The sequence below is a fragment of the Muntiacus reevesi genome, chromosome 1, assembly GCF_963930625.1.
Source record: "Muntiacus reevesi chromosome 1, mMunRee1.1, whole genome shotgun sequence".
Lineage (NCBI taxonomy): Eukaryota > Metazoa > Chordata > Mammalia > Artiodactyla > Cervidae > Muntiacus > Muntiacus reevesi.
Genome location: NC_089249.1, coordinates 239,183,663 through 239,197,864, shown reverse-complemented (window position 1 = coordinate 239,197,864; position 14,202 = coordinate 239,183,663). Strand labels below are relative to the sequence as shown.

The following is a 14,202-nucleotide window of genomic DNA, read 5'->3' as shown; positions in this document are numbered from 1 at the left end:
TTTAGGGGATGGTGGGCCCATGGACCTGGCTAGTGCTGCCAGAGTTGACTGGCCCCCATCCAGCAACCTCCACAAGCCTCACTGTCCACCTGGGCGCTGGGGGGTCACTTCCTTGGCTCCCTAATGACCAGTCCCAGGATACCAGGTGGGAAGCATGGTATGAGCTCCTTCAGCTATCCCTGAGCTTTAGATTTATGCAAGGGAGCTTGCAAGGAGGCAGTGAGAAGCAGTTTTCTTGTCTTTCTCATCTACTTCCCCACCCCTTCCCCCTTCTTGGTCCTCCAGATTATTTCTCCAACTGCCCAGGATCTGGAGGCTTTTTGAAGTCCTGTGGAGGGAGGGGACATTTCCTGTTCTGAGACTAGAGGTCTATTTTCTGCCCTGGCTCCTGTGCCTCTAGCCAGAACCCCGCTGCCCACATACCTGCTGGAGCCCACTCACTCTGCTGGCAGAGCCCTCAGGCTTCCCCAGGTTCTGCTCTACCTCGTCATGCCCTGCTGGTCCTGTCTGGCCCCAGGAACCTCTCTCTCTCCCCAGAGTTTCCACCCACCCACTGCCTGCCGAGCTCTGGGCAGAGCTGGCTCCCTTAACCCCAACATCCTGGAAGTCTGCCCCCAGAGAGGAAGGGAGAAAATTCACAAAGCATCTATCACAATGAGTATTGGGAGCAAGGCTTCCTGGTGCCCAAGCAGGAGGCTGTAGACTAGCTTCTCTCAGATCTCTCACCATCATGGGATTTCACTGAACTGGATGGATTGATTTCTCAATTATGAAAATGGGAGGCAATACAGTACAGTAATTATGAACACAGTTTGAAATCCCAGCTCTGCTACTGCTTGGGTATGGGAAAAGCTGCTTATGACTCTGGGTCCTGGGAACATGGCAGAGACTGACAGTCAAGGTCTTGCTGTCATCACACCTGTTTTCTAGGGAGGAAGACTGAAAAGAGCATTAAACACACAAGTAAGCTGGGTATTTTCAAGTAGTGATGCGTGTTAACAAAGAAAATAAGGCAGGGTAATGGGGGTGTGATGGGGCTCGAGGAAAAGGCAGCTGGGGAAGCTAAGGAGGTGACATGGTGCTGGGACCTGCTTGAGGAGAAGGAGGCAGCCATGAGAAGACCCAGGAGAAGAGTATTTCAGGCAGAGGGCACAGCAGGTGCAAAGGCCCTGAGGTGGGAAGGGGTTTGCAGTGCCTGAGGCCACAAAGGAGACTAGTGTGGGGGGAGCTTCAAGGCCAAGATGAGGCAGAACTCAGCACCCTGCAGGGTCTTTCTGGAAGTTTTTGAGGGGTGTGGATTGTATTATAAATACTTCAGGAAGCTGTTGGAAAGTTTGAAAGCAGAATCTCATTTATATTTTAATAAGAAGTCCTTGGCTGTCCTCTTAACTATTGACTGGGGGGCTGGGGGGAGTTTTTAAGAGTGGTTCCTCAAAGTTCTGAGTTGTAACAAGGCTTGACCACATTGATGATTACCTTGATTTTATCAAGAGACTGCTTAACAGACCAAGGCCTCAGAGGTCAAGAGGAACTCAGTCCCTATATTTCTTGAAGTTCCCTGCATATTAGACAATGAAAACATTTCAAACAGAGTTACAAAAATTATTGTATAATGTATATGTTTACATTCAACAAATTAATGCTTTTAGCACTGAAGTTTGCAATGCAGTGTAATTGTACTATGCACAAGATGATTACAAGACTTATAAAAACAGTTCCTAGCATTTCCAGCAGTGACGTCTGGTAACCAGTCACATGTTTAAAGCTGTGTGACCAGCGTTTTCTTCTTTCAATTCTGTTAGTGTAACTCTGCTCCCAGGTGACCTTACATGGAGAAAAACATCAGAATTCTGGATTTAGGTCCTTTGTCCCCTGAGTGTGTAGCCTGAGCTAGGAGTCCCCTCGCCCCCTCTGATAGGTCCCACTTTGAGCTGCCTGGCTTTTGGTTCTGCTGGGGATGCGTGGGTGGGGGGCAGGGTCTGGAGCTGGAGAGGATTCAGTCATCCTTTGCTTACTGAGGGCTCTTGGCCAGCTCTGGATGGGGATCCCCCTCTTTTGCCTGGGAATTGACCTTCCTTCCCCTCCACCTCCCTACCCTGAAGGATTTGGAAGGAGACAGGGAGGGAGGAGAAACGAGGATGCCCCCAGCTGGGCCAGCCGTCCCCGCTAGCCTGCAGCTGCCTTCAGCTGGGGAGTGGAGCTTACACTCTACCAAGAGAGGATTGGACTTAATTGCTTTGCTGATGGAAAAGCCACATTTCAGTATTGATCTTGGTTTCTGCAGCCCTTGGAGGATAGCTGGTGATTCCGCTAATGGAGAGGGGAGGGGACAGGAGAGCTGGCAGCCTAGGGACAGGGCTGGGATTTTCTTCCTCCTCATCACCCTCCCTGGTGCCCACCTTCCCTGGAGGGGCCATTCAGAGAGCGGGGTTCTAGTCCTGGCTCCACCTCTGAGTGTCTGTGCGAGTTCCCTCCTGTGGGCCTGAATTTTCCCACTCGGGAATAGGAGGCAGATGGAGATGATAGTGATGAGTCAGGGTATAGAGACCAGGACAGCACTGGGTTTTGAGTTTTATTTTTATTTATTTATTTTTTGAGTTTTTTTTTTTTTTTTTTGCTGTGCCTGTAGGATCTTAATTCCCCTACCAGGGGATGAAGCTGAGCCATGGCAGTGAAAGCCTAGAATCCTGACCACTTGGCCACCGGGGAACTCCCCGACAGGGTTTACAGCTCACCCGTGGAGCCTGACTACCTGGATACAAAGCGTGGCTCCACTGCTCATCGCAGTGTGACTTTGAGTCAGACACTTAACCTCTCTGAACCTCTGTTTCCTCCTCTGTAAGGCCAGCACAATGGTAGCGCTATCCTCAGAGGATTATTGGGGGGCTTGAGATGTACATAAAGGGCTCTGCATAATACCTGACACATAGTAGATATTCTGTATTTGTGACTGGCTCCTATTATACTGTTAGGGTTTTTTTTTTAATTAAGGCATTAAATACCAACTTGTGAGAAAAGCACCACAAAGGAAATTGAAAAATGTTTTAAACAGGGACAGTGATGCCCACAGCCCGGGCTTGTCAGGAGGACCGAATGGGGTCATGTGTATGATTGTGTTCAGCAGTCTCAGAGTCAGAGATCATGGGTGCAGATCCTGAACAAGGCCTCTCTCCCAGGTGGGCAGGGAAATCTAGGGAATTTGGACAGAAGTCCCATGAAGCAGGTGGGAGATCTCTGGGTAAGCCTCCATGCTGCCATGGACAAGTTCTACCCTGCAGATTCTTTGGGGCTCTCTATGTCCTTGGTGCTGACTTCTCTCAAAGGAGGCATCTTCTGTAAATTAATACAACCCTTCTCCTGTAGAGAACACCCACTCCCTTAGAAAGATTCGTTTATTCAATCATTTGTTCTTTCATTTAGTTATTTCTTCTTCTTTTTTAAAGGTTTAGCTTTAGTCATCTTTTTATTTATGCATTTTAAAAATTGTATTTATTTATTTACTTTTGGCTGTGCTGGGTCTTCATCGCTTCGCAGGCTTTCTCTAGCTTTGGAGAGCAGGGGCTTTTCTCTAATTGTGGTGTGAGGGCTTCTCTTTGTAGTGGCTTCTCTTATCGCGGAGCATGGGCTCTAGGGCAGTTGGGCTTCATTGGTTGTGGCTCCCAGGCTCCAGAGCACAGACTCAATAGCTATGGCATAGGGGCTTAGTTGCTCTGAGGCATGTGGGATCTTCCTGCTTCAGGGATCGAACCGGCGTCTCATGCATTGGCAGGCGGATTCTTTACCACTGAGCCACCACGGAAGCCCATTCAGTTATCTCTTGAGCACCTTCCATGGGCCAGGGATTTAGGTAGATGCCAGGGGTACAACAGAGACCAGGTCCTTGCCCTCAAGGACAGTGACATCCCTGAGACAGAGTGGCATGTTCTGTCTAGGGGCCCTGGGAACGCAGAGGAGGAGCCCCCAGCAGCTGGCAGTCAGGGTGGGTTGCCAGAGAGAGTGACATCCAAGGATGGATAGGAGTGAATGATGGCCAGTGAAGAGCAGGTGGGAGGCTGAGAGGGAACTCTCCAAGCTGAGAGAACCACGTGTGTGAAGGTCCCAGAGTGGCAGGGTGTGCCTGGAGAGCTGAGGTTCAGCAGTTCCCCCGGTTGAGGTGCAGTGGGAGGGGCAGGGAGGGGGGAGGCAATCAGAGCCTGAAGTGGGGGTGGGGGTGTTCCAGGCTGCCTGGAGTTTGGCTCTGATACAGGCAGGAGATGCCCCTCGGTTGAGAATCCTGAAAACCGAGACCCAGAGCAGGGAAGGAACTTGTGCCTCACTGCAGCCTGGGTCTCCCTCTCTTCCGCTGCATCCCACTGCCTTCTTGGAGAACCCAGAGGTTCTGCCCAGGCGAGCTTGCCCAGGCCCTGGGAGGGAGAGGTCATTAGAGGCTGTGACAAGGGAGAGATGGGGTGGGTGGAGGTGCCTCCCTCCCCTGGACTCATCTGGGCATCTGTGTGTTTCAGATCACCAGAAGCTGGAGCGTGAAGCCCGCATCTGCCGCCTGCTGAAGCACCCCAACATCGGTGAGCATGGGGGATGGGCGAGGGGTGTGGGTGGGGCCTGGCCCAGCTCCCTTGCCTGCCCTGGTGGGTGTTTGTTGAGGGAAGGGGCAGCTGCTCTCTTCTTGGGGACGGCAGCAAATAGAGGTGGCAAAGGGGGTGTCTTTCATGGTTTCCATACTCCTCAGCGAGCAGCTTGGTTGGGGGGAAGGTGAAGAAGGGGCCCTTCCTCCCAGCCCACGCTACCGGCAGCCTCCTTCAGAAAAGCTGTTTCAGGAAAACTTCCGAAGCTCTGAGAGATGAAAATAGGCCAGGCTCAGCCTTGACCATTGTGGCCCACTCCCCAAGCTTACCCCCATGCTGAGTCAGCCTGGCACCATGGCCCTGCCCGCCTGCACGGGCCTGCAGTGTCGGCCTCTGCAGGCCAGCCCCAAGGTGGCCCCTGCCCCACCGTGGACTGAATGCAAGCTGCATGGGGTGGTTGAGCCCAGGGCAGGCAGGATGGCCCTGAAATAGCACCTGGCCGCCTGACCTCCCTTCCCCTGGCCCTGCACAGCTGAGGGGCTGTATCACTGCGTGGCAGGGCTCTGAGTCATGATGGGGAGGGAGTGCAGATTCTAGATATAGTTCTGTCAGGGAATGTCTGTGTGACCTTGGGTAGGAGCACTACCCTCTCTGAGCCACTTTCTCCCATCTTCGCAAGGAGAGGGCTGTCTGGACCAGCTGGGCATCTTGTTAAAAGGTAGATTCTATTAAAAAAAAAAAAAGTAGATTCTAGTTGAGTGGGTCCGGATGGGGCCTGTGGGTCTGCATTCCTAACACACTGTGAAGTGATGCCAAAGCTGCTGGCTCACCAGTCACACTTGAGCAGCAAGATCTAGGTGCTCTGTAAGGAACATTCCAACTCTGACAGCTACCATGCCTTCTCCCTCAGGAGGGAAGCATCTCTCTGTGTCCAGGGCCCCAACAGTTAACTCCCCTGCAGAAAAGTAACATCTCCATCTGCTATTTATACCCAGAAGGCACCTCCCCTTCCCCGTGCCTGGGAAAAGGAGCAGAGCTGCACAGACAACAGCTGGAGTCTTGGGGCTAGAGTCGGAGAAGGGGTAGCAAGGCGGCTGGTGGGGAGCCACCCTGGTTGGCCCCTGACCTGTTTATGACCATGGGCAGTTCCTGCCCAATCTGGGCTGGCCTCCAGCTCCCCAACTGTACAATGGAGGGAGTCGTGAGTGTTTTGTGACTGTGTAAAATTCCACGGTTCTTAGAAAGCCCATTAGTCCTGGAAGAAGGAGATGGGGTGTGTGTGTTTGTGCATGCGTGCATGTGCCACTGCACAATTGCATTTGTCTCCAGTCAACACTTCCTCATCCTTCAGTCGCTCATTCCCAGCTCTAGTAGGGAGCAGTAAGTTATGGGCTCTGGGGCTGACAGACTACAGTCAGATCCTGGGGTTGCTGCTTAATTGCTGTGTAACCCAGGACATGTTGCTTAACTGCTCTGAAGTTCAGTTTTCTCATCTGGAAAATAGGAACGATAGATACCTTGTAGGCTTATGATAATCAGACAAAGCATAGCACAACGACAGGCCCCAGGGAAGTGCTCTGGATCATTAAGCTGCTCCATCTTTTCTCAACCTACACCCTTCAACAGAACAATCTTACCGGAAGACTTACCTTTTGCCTGAATCTTCGTGTGATTCTCGTTCCTCTGAGCCATCAAGATTTTGGGTCATTGGTTTGGGGCACTATATATAATATGCTGGTTAAGAAAATGGAATTTTCAGTCAGACACACCTGGGTTCAAATCCCATTTCTACCTTTATTTGGTATCTCAGCTTGGGCAGGCTATGAACTTCTTGTACTTAGTACCCTCCTCTGTGAAATAAGGATAATCATGGTACCCACTTTCTAGAACTGTTGTGAGGGTTAAGTGAGATATTGCAAGTAAAGTACTTAGCACAAGCCTGGTAGGTGGTAGAATCTCAGAAATGGCAGCCATCATCTTCATCATCATCACTTGAGTTATGACTCCTTCATTCATTCACCTAATGTCAAAGACATCTGAGATCCCACCATGTGCCAAGGCCTCTGCTAGTCTCTGAGGACGTGTGGAAGAAATGAGGGTGGGAGAGGAGTGGGGTAGCTGATGGACAGGGAAGTAGAGAACAGAGTTGAGATCCAGAATAGGAAGATGCTTAGAAGAACCTTAAAGCTATTGTCAAGGATGAAAGGGTCCTCGGAGGGTACCAATTTCTGAGCCTCCAAGCACCTCAGTTCAAAGTAGTTGTAATCAGTCCAGAAGAGTGCAGAGAAGTCCAGATGTGGCTATAGAACCTGAGAAGTGGGTCTGTGCCCAAAGAAACTAGACTATTCAGCCTGCTTGGTGATCCTAGCCAAGCTCACCGCTCTCTGCCTGTGTGTGGCCACAGCCTCGCCTTAAGAGACTGTCAGGGAGGTCGCTGGCTCAGCAGAGGGGGAACAAGCTGTACCACACACAAAGCGTTTCCCTCCTAGATCTTGCTTCGGGGAGGACAGCACTCTGCTCTCTGTACCATTAGCACCTGCTGATGAAGTGGACCCCGCCCCCCTCCCCCACCTTAAAAGCCGCCCAAGGAGCAGGAGGAGATAACCTGAGAGTTTAGCAGGTGATATGGGGTGGCCAAGGGAAGTGAGGTTAGTGATGAAGATGGCGATGTCTTCACTTACTAAGTTCTTCCTAGTGATAAGCACTGTGTTGAGTGCCTTACTAGCTTCTTGAATTAACTCCTGACACCGGTCCTGTGTAGTGGTATTGGCTCTGCTGCTAGGAAAGGAGGCTCAGAGAGGTTGCATAATTTGCCCAAAGCCACACAGTTTCTAAGAGGTGGAGCTGGAAGGCAAAGTCAGAGAGTCTGACTGCAGAGCCCACGTTCTCAGTCCTGTGACCATCAGGAGTGTCTTGTTGGGGGGGCAGTGGCCAGAGGAACAAGTATGACCCTTCAATTTCTGAGAAAGAAATGGTAACTGTTGGAAATAGGACAGAATGTCAGAAGTTCACGAATCCAGCTACACAAATGAAAACTAGGTTACAGATTCGTTTGTTCTGTGACAGTGTAAGTTCGTGGGCACAGACATGCCGGTCTCCCCACCAGGCAGTGATACTGTCACATAGGCCATAGCCCTTGAATCCTTACCTCTCTTGGGCTCTAGGCTGAGTTTTTCCTCAGGGCGGCCTCCAACCACAGGAAGAGAGGTTTTGTGCATGAAAACAGCACTGAAATGAGGAATCCTGTCTCCTGTGCTCTGAGCCAAGATTTAGCCACCTCTTGGGGACTGAAGCCAACCCCAGGATCATCCCGCAGGTGGGGACTGGAATCCAGCCCATATCCCCCTGCTCAGAGGGCCAGCCTTCAACAATCAGCACAAAGGCACCATCAGAGCTAGAGGAAGCTCTGGAGATGCTCTCTCCCATTCTGTCCATTTCCCTGAGCCCTGAGGACCTTCTCTAAAAGAGGCTGAGGCTTCTGGCCGGAGGGAACCCTAGTCTTCTTGGAGCTCCTCCCAAATGGCTGTTGACCTGTTTCTAAAAACCCTTTTTTGAGATGGTTCAGGATGCAGTTTGGCTTCTCAGAGATTCTCACAGTCACAAAAAAAGTACTTTAAAACCTCAAACACCTGAGCAGAATAGAGGAGAAGGAGTTTGCTCCTGAAGAGTCCTTTTGGAGTAAAGGGTCTTTCTCAAAACTTTACCTTGGTACACTATTAAAGCAAGTTTATGGTAGATAAATGAGAAGACAAATAATTTTAAAGTATCTCCTATAATCTTAGCATCTGGACCTAACATTGATGATATATACTTCCATGTGGTATTTGATGTCTGTAGCTTCCTAAGGACATCTAAACATACAAGATCAGGTTTCCTAGGAGCAGAGCCTGAGGCAAGGATTCGGGTGTGTGTGGGAACGTGAGGGCGTGCTCCCAGGGGAGACCTGTAAGGACAGGATGAAGCAGGATGGAGGAAGGGGAAAGGAACCAAGCAGAGGTGTGGCTTCAGGCCAAGTCTAACTCTGACCTGATCCCAGGTGGAGAGTGTAGTGAGGAGGCCTCTGGAACATAAACCCTGTCTTGGAGCTGTCCCTCCTTTAAGGCAGACTGGCCCTTTGCATGGCCTCTGCCTCCCCACATTAGTTCATCGTTGCCTGAAGGCTGTAGATAACCTTGTGGGCAAGGTGGGCAGTTCCATCAGCAGTGGGCAGTTCTCCAGAGAAGGAAGGAACCTGTGCATGGTTAGCCAACCTCCCCCAGCAGCTGCAGGATGGCTGCACCATCCTCCTACAGGAGGTCTGAGCAGGGCACCAAAATAGGGCTTTCAGATTCTGCACACACAAAATATAAGATGCTCAGTTCAAAACACACATTTCAAAAGCCTATTCTTGCTTTGAAATGCATTTAAAAATGGAAATAGATTGAAGGATGAAGGGATGGATAGAAATATAGTAAGGCATATATAAGAAATGGAGTAGGAAATGACAACCCACTCCAGTTACCTTGCCTGGGAAACCTCACAGACAGAGGAACCTGGCGGGCTACAGTCCATGGAGTCACAATGAGTCAGACACGACTGAGAGACGGAGCATGCACACACATATGAGAAAACACTAATAAGAGAGTCTAGGTGGTATGTGCATAGGTATTCACTTGACTGTATTTTGAAATTTTTTATTATAAAATGTTAATTAAAAAATTAAAGCAGGACTAAATTATACATACTCAGGCTAGTTAGTTTTTAGTTTTGCTTTAAAACAGTTTAAAAACATATTTAAGTCATTATTTATAAATATATACTATTTAAGATTTAAAAAAACATTTTATTTAAATTTGTATCCCTTCATCCTCCATCTCAGGTCCCCATCTGTGTAGGCACCCACTCTCCAAACTTTATGCGGAGAATACTTTGGCCACTTGATGTGAAGAGCTGACTCATTGGAAAAGATTCTGATGCTGGGAAAGATTGAGGGCAGGAGGAAAGGGGGACAACAGAGGATGAGATGGTTGGATGGCATCACCAACTTGATGGACACGAGTTTGAGCAAACTCCGGCAGATAGTGAAGGACAGAGAAGCCTGGTATGTTGCGGTTCATGGGGTCACAAAGAGTTGGACACGACTGAGCAACTGAACAGCGACATGAGGGCCATATGCTTTAAGGGACTCAATATTGTATGTGGCAGAAATTCAGAAGGCACTAGGGCTTACAGTGAAAAGTCTCACCCGCCCACAACTCCAGCTGTCCTAATTCCCTTCCCCAAGGCCACCTCAGTGCCCACATCGCTGGATCATTCCAGAGAGACTGATGCTATACCCAAGCTGAAATGCATCCTCCTTTTTAGAAAGGACTGTGCATACTGCTTTGCTCTTTTACCAAACAACAAAATTTAGATATGATTCCAAACTAGTGAATAAAGAACTGCCTCATTATTTTAACATCTTCCATTGTGTGATGTACCATAATTCTTTGAGCCCATCCTCCCCCCTGCCCATGGACCTGTTTAGGTTGTGGTACAGGGAAGGACATGAACTTGACCTGGGAGGACTTGCCCTTGGTTGGCAGAGTCAGCCCCAGGCCTTGGGCTCTCCCTCCTTTTTTTTTTTTTTGAAAGAAGCTTAGGGGGTAATTTTGGAAGCTCTGGGCTCCTGGGAGCTTTGCCTCTGTTCTTGGTAAATGAGGTATGAAAAGATGACAGTTTCTCAGCAGGCCAGAACTCTGGGATTGCTGTCACTCCCTCGTCCACCAGCTCTGTTAGCTCCTCAGACCTGTAAGCGGAGGAGGGCTACTAGCTCAGGGCCAGCACTGAGTCAACATGGATTATGTGCCTCATGGAATTCTCATAACAAGCCTGCAATTCCAGGAGCTTCATTCTCACTGTCCAAGCAATGAAAGTGAAGTCGTGTCCGACTCTTTGTGGCCCCATGGACTGTAGCCCACCAGGCTCCTCTGTCCATAGACTTTTCCAGGCCAGAGTACTGGAGTGGGTGGCCATTTCCTTCTCCAGGGGATCTTTCCAACCCAGGGATTGAACCTGGGTCTCCCGAAATTGCAGGCAGACGCTTTACCGTTTGAGCCACCAGGGAAGCCCTCCAGGCAAGGAAAGAGGCTCAGAAAGGTATAGCAACTTGGTCAAAGATGCACAGCTAGCAAGTGGCAGCGATTTGAGTCACAGGCTCTTTCCATGACCCTGAAACTTCCCAGCAGGAAACTTCTCTTCTTAGAGAGGGAAGGGGGCTAAACTCTGACCAAAGCTGTGGTCTTTTGTCTTTACGCTCAGGCTTCTTTGGGTGATGCCTGAGGTCAGTGAGGGCTTTCCTGGTAGCTAAGACAGTAAAGAATCCACCTGCTAATGCAGGAGATGCGGGTTCAATCCCTGGGTCGGGAAGATCCCCTGGAGTAGGAAATGGCAACCCACTCCAGTAATCTTGCCTGGAGAATCCCTTGGACAGAAGAACCTGGGGGGCTATAGTCCATGGGGTAGCAAGGAGTCAGATATGACTGAGTGACTAAGTCGACAAAGGCGAGCCTTTGTTCATGCTTTGTCAAAGCGCCTGGTAACTGGCGTGAGCTCAGTGACTTTCACAGAAATTGGAATGTTGGCTATTTGATGGGTGAGAGGGGGGTGAGTGGGGAGCCCTGTGTCCTGCATAACCAGCTACCTTGGCCCCTCCTGCAGTCCGGCTCCATGACAGCATCTCTGAGGAGGGACACCATTACCTGATCTTTGACCTGTAAGTTTGGCCTCACCCTGGGGTGTCCAGTGGGGAAGGGGCAGCCCTGGCAGGGATGACTTCACTGGGTCCCTTGGTTTGAAGTGTCCCCACAGCCCCCAGATTGGGCTGAATTCTCTCTTCTGATAGACTTTGCAAAAATGTGGTAGGCCTGCCACCCAAGCAGTGCAGGCTGGTTTTCCTGACACACCAACAAACACTTTTAACTTTCATCATCACATATTTAGTTTTGCTTCTATTTGTGGCCAGTGATGCTGGTTTTCCATTTCTAGTGGTGCTCTGAAGTTTCCTTTCAGAATAAATTTAAAGTTTTTAAAGACAGGCAATTGAATGAAAAGCAATCACGAACTAAGAGGCCTCAGTGGTTCTCGGCCTCATCTGTAAAGAACAGCACTTGAGACAATGGGGGAGGCTGTGCATGGCTGGGGTCGGGCAGTGGGGCTATTGGAAATCTCTGTACCTTCGGCTCAATTTTGATGGGAACCTAGAGCTACTCTTTAAAAAAGTCTATTAAAAAAAAACAACAACAAAAAGCTCCAGCCCTTGGATTTCCAAGAGCCTGATGAATCATAGTGACATGTTCTGAGTGTCCCACCCCCAGTCCTGACCTCAGCCTGGCTCTGGTGGAGGAGAAGCCCGAGGATGCAGGGGAGGGTGGACTGGAAGTCAGGAAGGGGGTTATATCAGGGGGCATCCCCGTGGACTCTGGGGCCCCTCCCTTTGGGGCTGAGGTTCTGAGGTCCCTGCGCCCCATCCTTAGCTTCCTGGAGACGCGGCACCTGGGGCCTCTGTGGGAGGGTGACTCTCTGCCTGTCTCCCCAGCGTTACCGGCGGGGAGCTGTTTGAAGACATCGTGGCCCGGGAGTATTACAGTGAGGCGGATGCCAGGTGAGTGAGAGGTGCAGCCCGGCCGCGACGCCTGGGGGCGGGGCACGCCCTCCTGGGACCTCCCGGGGGAGGCCCGCCCTCAGCCCCGCCCCTTCCTCTCTCCCCCCAGTCACTGCATCCAGCAGATCCTGGAGGCCGTGCTGCACTGCCACCAGATGGGGGTGGTGCACCGGGACCTGAAGGTGAGTGACCCCCCCTCCCGCCCCCCACCCCAGCGGCCGGCTCACTCGGAGCCTGCGCACTTGCGCCCAGCCCCTCCCTCAACCTGCGGAGCCAGGGCTGTTCTCATAGCCCCGTTAGCTTTCCTGAGTTGGGCTGCGTGGGAAAATTTCCCCTACTCTTCAGATGAGGAAACTGAACTCAGGGTAGCAGAGCATCTGGACTCGGGACCCAGGCCTCCCGACTCCCAGCCTCAGGTGATTTGCCCCAGGCCAGGTGAGAGGCGGCTAGACTGCCAAGGCTGGCTCTGGTGGGGTCCAGATTCCAGCGAGGCCACCTTCTAGCTGCAGGGCCTCAGCTTCATTAGAGTGGGGGTTGCCATGGCAACCTCGGTACAGGGTCAGTGAGGATGTCAAAGGAGGCAGGACAGTGCCTGGAATGTAGAGGCGTTGTTAATCTTGCTTCCGGTCTCCGGAATGGAGTGATGGGTAGGAAAGCAGGCTTTGAGGCCTTCCGAGTCCTCTCTCTTCCCGCTTGAAGAGATGAGCAGGACTAAGCCGATGCTGGGTATAGGCTTGGCCCTGGCTGCACAGCCTGGCCCAGTCAGCACAACCGCATGCTGCTCCTCAGCTGGGCCTCACAGCCTCAGTGACTGGGAGCTGCCTAACATCATCTCCGTTTTGCAGAGCGGGAAACGAAGGCCCAAAGAACCCAAGGGGTTTTCCTGAGAACATGCAGTTCAGCCTGAGCTGGGGCTGGCGCCCTGGCCTCCTGACCTCAGGTCCCCTGCCCTCACTGGGCCAGGGCTAAAAAGCCACTGACTGCACCTCCTGTTTCTGTAGCAGCCCCTTCTAGGTGACCCTGCTGCGTGTCCATCAACCCTCTGCTTTTTGACTTTTGGTGACTATGAACTCACTTTTTATGGGGTAGCCCCTTGAACTGTTAGGAAATGTTCCTCCAGTTTTTCCCCATGGTGGGGGCTTCCCCTGTGACCCCCAGTTCTACCCTTTGGGGCCACACAGAGGTCAAGTTCCCAGCTCAGAGCAGCCCTGAAGGCACATGGGTGGCTTTGCAGTAGCTCCGGAGGCTTCTGCAGGATGTTCTCCATTCCCCCCAGGATGGAATTTCCAAGCCTTCCTCATCCTGGCCCCCTCCCTGGGCATCCTCCTGTCAGTTCAGATCCCTCTTTGGGGTGCAGTGCTCTGACCAGAACCCCTGCTCACCCCTGACGGTCACGAGCCATCTGGGGCTCTGCACCTGAGCCCAGGTGAGCTCCCCGTGTCTCAGTCTAGACCCGCAGGCAAGTGTGCATGCAAAGAGGGTCTCTGGCCAGATTGCAGGGCAGCTCTCCCCAGGGGCCTGTTCCCATTATAACCACAGCCCCTGACCGAGAGGAGGAACAGGGAGAGAGGCAGCACAAATTTAGGCCACTCTGGGTAGATTAATTAGTGGTGCCTTCATCAAATCAGGGCAGAACAGCTACCAAGACCCAGGGCATGCTGGGAACACAGTCCCCAGAGGACCAAAGAGGCCTTAACCAGGGGCAGATGGAGCTATACTTGTTTGCGTCCTGCCTAGCTTTGGGCAGTGAAAGGTCAGATGTGGATCTCCTAAGTTCTAGTGGGAAAGCGGGTCAGAGGAAACCAGCTATATGTAGAGATGGGGGTAGCCCACACCCCGCATCTACAAACAAAAAGTATGAGTACTGATGCCTATCAAACACTTGTAGGACACTGGGAAATGCTTTATAGGGATTTATTGCAATTAATCCATATGCCACCCCATGAAGTAGGCATTATTCCCACTTTTGGAGAAGAAACTGAGGCCAGAGAAGTGAGATGAATTTACCCAAGTTCCATA

The 14,202-nt window shown here is 51.2% G+C and overlaps 1 protein-coding gene across 3 annotated transcripts in view; it reads left to right on the top strand.

The window, feature by feature from the left end:
* Positions 1 to 12,062: 12,062 nt before the first annotated feature.
* Positions 12,063 to 14,202, top strand: part of CAMK2A (calcium/calmodulin dependent protein kinase II alpha) — a 33,280-nt gene continuing 31,140 nt past the window's right edge. Inside the window, exons 1-2 of one of the 3 annotated variants that reach the window (XM_065918902.1) lie at positions 12,063 to 12,183; positions 12,293 to 12,365. In XM_065918902.1, coding sequence (XP_065774974.1) covers positions 12,339 to 12,365 — 27 coding nt within the window. In that variant the 5' untranslated portion in view covers positions 12,063 to 12,183; positions 12,293 to 12,338. The remainder of the gene's footprint in view (positions 12,184 to 12,292; positions 12,366 to 14,202) is intronic. The other 2 variants (XM_065918900.1, XM_065918901.1) reach the window with 2 other exon arrangements.